The 5,276-nt window shown below is 52.6% G+C and overlaps 1 protein-coding gene across 1 annotated transcript; it reads left to right on the top strand.

Annotated features, from left to right (window-relative positions):
* Positions 1 to 2,636: 2,636 nt before the first annotated feature.
* Positions 2,637 to 3,151, top strand: LOC103306796 (olfactory receptor 1Q1-like). The gene is given in 2 exon segments (XM_065570993.1): positions 2,637 to 2,709; positions 2,712 to 3,151. Coding segments are annotated over 2 exon segments (513 nt in total).
* The last annotated feature ends 2,125 nt before the right edge of the window (positions 3,152 to 5,276 follow it).

Raw genomic sequence — 5,276 nt, 5'->3', positions numbered from 1 at the left:
CCGCAACAACACCCACCCACACTGCAACAACACCCCCGCAGTGCAACAACACCCCACAATAACACCCACGCAACAACTCCCAGCGCACCAACATACAGAGCCTGCAACAACACCCACTGCAACAGCACACCCACACCACAACCCCACACGCTGCAACAACACCCCACACTAACACCCACTGCAACAACTCCCAGCGCAACAACATTCAGAGCCTGCAACAACACACCCACACCACAACACCCCACACTAACACCCACGCAACAACTCCCAGCGCAACAACATACAGAGCCTGCAACAACATCTACTGAAACAGCACACCCACACCACAACACCACACCCCACAACAACACCCACCTCACTGCAACAACATCCACTCCCACAGCGCAACACCCCACAATAACACCACGCTGCAACAACACCCATGGCAACAACACACTGCACCCCCTGCAAAAACACAATATGTGGCAACAACACATACACCACAACAGCACCCACCGGAGTGACACCACAAAAACACCCCCACCAGAATAACACACTCAGCAACAACAGACCACACAACACTCCCACCCCGCACACCGTCCACAACCACAGCACACGTACAGTGCGACAACACACAGACACTGGAGTAATACACCTACCTACCCACCCACAACCTGCACTACAACAACACAATGCGCTGCAATAACACACCCACCATCCACAACCACAACATACACTGCAGTAATACACAGCACCACAACAACACAATGAGACCCATCCATGGCTACAACAACGCACCCACAGCCACATCCCCACAAAATTGCATGCACACAAGAACAGACACACCACAAAACACCTGCACATACAGAGGGTGTGTTGTCCATACAGGCGTGCATATACACACACACACAGAGCAGGGCTCATCCCCTGCAACTGGGGGACAGCAGTAACACACACACACAGAGCACACGGCTCAACCCCTCCAGCAGGGAAATACACACACACACACACACTGCCCAATCACACAACACCACACACCCATCAAAAGCCACATAGCAAGTCAGTAGCAGAACTGAAAATAGAAGAACTCAGGATAGATAGATAGAGGGGGTGGCTGGGGATAGATAGATAGATAGATAGATAGATAGAGGGGGTGGCTGGGGATAGATAGATAGATAGATAGATAGATAGAAGGGGTGGCTGGGGATAGATAGATAGATAGATAGAAGGGGTGGCTGGGGATAGATAGATAGATAGATGGGGTGGACGGGGATAGATAGATAGATAGATAGATAGATGGGGGGATGGTGGGATGGGGATAGATAGATAGAGGGGGTGGATGGGGATAGATAGATAGATGGGGTGGACGGGGATAGATAGATAGATGGTGTGTATAGGGTTGGATAGATAAATAGACAGAGAAAGAGGAGTGTCTATGAGATGATAGATAGATTAGATGGGGGGGTGTTTGCATATAGATAAAGGGGGTGTGTATAGGGAGATATATAGTTTAGATGGGGGTGGATGGATGGGAGGAGTGTGGATTGATAAAGAGGAGAGATGGGTGGATGGATAGAGGGGAAGGATGGATGGGGTGAGTGGATGGATGGATGGAGGGGAGTGATGGATGGATGGGGTGGGTGGATGGATGAATAGAGGGAAGGGATGGATGGATGGATAGTGAGGAGGGATGGATGGGTGGGTGATTGGATAGTGGGGAGGGATGGATGGATGGATGTGTGGATGGATAGTGGGGAGGGATGGGTGGATGGATAGAAGGAAGGGATGGATGGATGGGGTGAGTGGATGGATGGAGGGGAGGGATGGGTGGGTGGATGGATGGAGGGAGGGATGGGATAGTGGGAAGGGATGGATGGATGGGTAGTGGGGAGGGATGGATGGGTGGGTGGATGGATAGTGGGGAGGGATGAGTGGATGGATAGTGGGGAGGGGTGGGTGGATGGAGGGATGGATGGATAGTGGGGAGGGATGAGTGGATGGGTGGATGGATAGTGGGAGGGAGGAGGGATGGATGGATGGGTGGATGGATAGTGGGGAGGGGTGGGTGGATAGATGGATAGAGGGGAGGGATGGGTGGATGGATGGGTAGTGGGGAGGGATGGATGGGTGGATGGATAGTGGGGAGGGATGGGTGGATGGATGGATGGATAGTGAGGATGGATGGATGGATGGATAGAGGGGAGGGATGGATTAATATTTTGTGAGCCACGGTGCCCTGAGGCCCTGCCCCTGCTCGGCCTCTTCCCCTGAGGCCCCGCCCACCATTCGCACGGGGGGGAGGGGCGGAGAGCAGCACCCACTGGCAAAAAGAAAAGTTGGCCCCCTCAGGGCCATGGCCCAGCCTGTGTTTTGCAGGAGATCCCAGTGGACCTGTCTAGGCTCGGAAGCCCTGAATCTGGTTAAACGATATCCAGCGAAGTCCTCCTCTGACACGGTGGCGGTTCCTGGGCTGGCTCCCATCCCCCGTTGTCCTAGGGGTGTGTGTGTGTGCGCGGGGGTCTCATCGTATCCTGCAGCCATCTCAACTGAAAGCCGAGGCCCGGCTCCCCAGCCTGGCTGCTCGTCTCTGCACCTGGTCCCATCCGACTTCCTCCGTCTTGCCCACGGGCGACCAGAACGCCGATTGCCTGGCCCAGATGTCTTTCTTCATCGCCTTCGGCATCACCTCCTGGCTGATCTCTCACCTCCACTCCCTGCTGCACACCTGCGTCCCGCCTCCAACAGGGTCCCCCACTTCTTCTGCGACATCTTCCCCCTGCTGAACCTCTCCTGCTCCGACACTGGGCTCAATGCCCTGGTGGTGCACACCGAGGAGGCCCTGGTGGTCAACGGGGCGCTGGTTTTCATCCTCCTCTCCTACGTCGCCATTGTGTCCCCCGTCATCAAGGTCCCTTTGCCCGACGGCAAGCGCAAGGCCTTCTCAACCGGTGGCTCCCACCTGGCTGTCGTAGCGGTCTTCTTCAGCACCGTTATCTGGGTCTACTTCCAGCCCTTGTCCAGCTTCTCTGCTGAAAAGGGTGCTGTTTCAGCTGTCACGTACACTGTGGTCACCCCCATGCTCAACCCCTTCATCTACACCCCGAGGAGTGATGAGATGAGGGGGGCTCTGAGAAAAGCCATCAGCCGGATGGTGGCCTCTCTGGGGACGTAGGTGCTGCTTGGGGTGGACTTGGATCGCCCCAATGCCCAGGAGATGGAGTGCAAGAACTCCACTGTACAGTCGAGAGGTTGGCTCTAAAGTGAGCTTTGGGGGCCGGAGGCTGATGAGGTATGGCTGAATTTTGAGTTGTTTTCTAGAATCAACCTCTTTTTGAGTCACCTCGATGGATTCTCTTCTTGAGTTGTCTTTCCGAGCCATACTTTTCTGGAGTTGTCGTCTTGAGTCAACAGCGATGGATTCTCTTCTTGAGTTGTCTTTCTGAGCCATACTTTTCTGGAGTTGTCTTCTTGAGTCAACAGCGATGGATTCTCTTCTTGAGTTGTCTTTCTGAGCCATACTTTTCTGGAGTTAGCAACAGAGGGTCCTGTGGCACCTTTGAGACTAACAGAAGTACTGGGAGCATAAGCTTTCGTGGGTAAGAACCTCACTTCTTCAGATGCAAGTAATGGAAATCTCCAGAGGCAGGTATATATCAGTGTGGAGATAACGAGGTTAGTTCAATCAGGGAGGGTGAGGTGCTCTGCTAGCAGTTGAGGTGTGAACACCAAGGGAGGAGAAACTGTTTCTGTAGTTGGATAGCCATTCACAGTCTTTGTTTAATCCTGATCTGATGGTGTCAAATTTGCAAATGAACTGGAGCTCAGCAGTTTCTCTTTGGAGTCTGGTCCTGAAGTTTTTTTGCTGTAAGATGGCAACCTTTACATCTGCTATTGTGTGGCCAGGGAGGTTGAAGTGTTCTCCTACAGGTTTTTGTATATTGCCATTCCTGATATCTGACTTGTGTCCATTTATCCTCTTGCGTAGTGACTGTCCAGTTTGGCCAATGTACATAGCAGAGGGGCATTGCTGGCATATGATGGCATATATAACATTGGTGGACGTGCAGGTGAATGAGCCGGTGATGTTGTAGCTGATCTGGTTAGGTCCAGTGATGGTGTTGCTGGTGTAGATATGTGGGCAGAGTTGGCATCGAGGTTTGTTGCATGGGTTGGTTCCTGAGTTAGAGTTGTTATGGTGCGGTCCGTGGTTGCTGGTGAGAATATGTTTAAGGTTGGCAGGTTGTCTGTGGGCGAGGACTGGCCTGCCTCCCAAGGTCTGTGAAAGTGAGGGATCATTGTCCAGGATGGGTTGTAGATCACTGATGATGCGTTGGAGAGGTTTAAGCTGAGGACTGTAGGTGATGGCCAGTGGAGTTCTGTTGGTTTCTCTTCTGGGCCTGTCTTGTAGCAGGAGGCTTCTGGGTACACGTCTGGCTCTGTTGATTTGTTTCTTTATTTCCTTGTGTGGGTGTTGTAGTTTTGAGAATGCTTGGTGAAGATCTTGTAGGTGTTGGTCTCTGTCTGAGGGGTTGGAGCAGATGCGATTGTACCTCAGTGCTTGGCTGTAGACGATGGATCGTGTGGTGTGACCGGGGTGGAAGCTGGAGGCATGAAGGTAGGCGTAGCGGTCGGTGGGTTTTCGGTACAGGGTGGTGTTAATGTGGCCATCGCTTATTTGTACGGTGGTGTCCAGGAAGTGGACCTCCCGTGTAGATTGGTCCAGGCTGAGGTTGATGGTGGGGTGGAAGCTGTTGAAAGCATGGTGGAATTCTTCCAGGGCCTCCTTCCCATGGGTCCAGATGATGAAGATGTCATCAATATAGCGTAGGTAGAGAAGGGGCATGAGTGGACGGGAGCTGAGGAAGCGTTGTTCCAGGTCAGCCATAAAAATGTTGGCATATTGTGGGGCCATGCGGGTGCCCATAGCGGTGCCACTGGTCTGGAGGTATATATTGTCACCAAATTTGAAATAATTGTGCGTGAGGATAAAGTCACAGAGCTCAGCAATAAGTTGTGCTGTGTCATCATCAGGGATACTGTTCCTGACAGCTTGTATTCCATCTGTATGTGGGATGTTTGTGTAGAGAGCCTCTACATCCATGGTGGCTAGGATGGTGTTTTCTGGGAGGTCACCAATGCATTGTAGTTTCCTCAGGAAATCTGTGGTGTCACGGAGATAGCTGGGAGTGCTGGTGGCGTAGGGTCTGAGTAGGGAGTCCACATATCCAGACAGTCCTTCAGTGAGAGTGCCAATGCCCGAGATGATGGGGCGTCCAGGGTTTCCAGGTTTGTGGATC

This window comes from Chrysemys picta, chromosome 17, assembly GCF_011386835.1.
Source record: "Chrysemys picta bellii isolate R12L10 chromosome 17, ASM1138683v2, whole genome shotgun sequence".
NCBI lineage: Eukaryota > Metazoa > Chordata > Testudines > Emydidae > Chrysemys > Chrysemys picta.
Note: the sequence above shows the minus strand (reverse complement) of the source record. Positions and strands in the feature narration are given on the sequence as shown.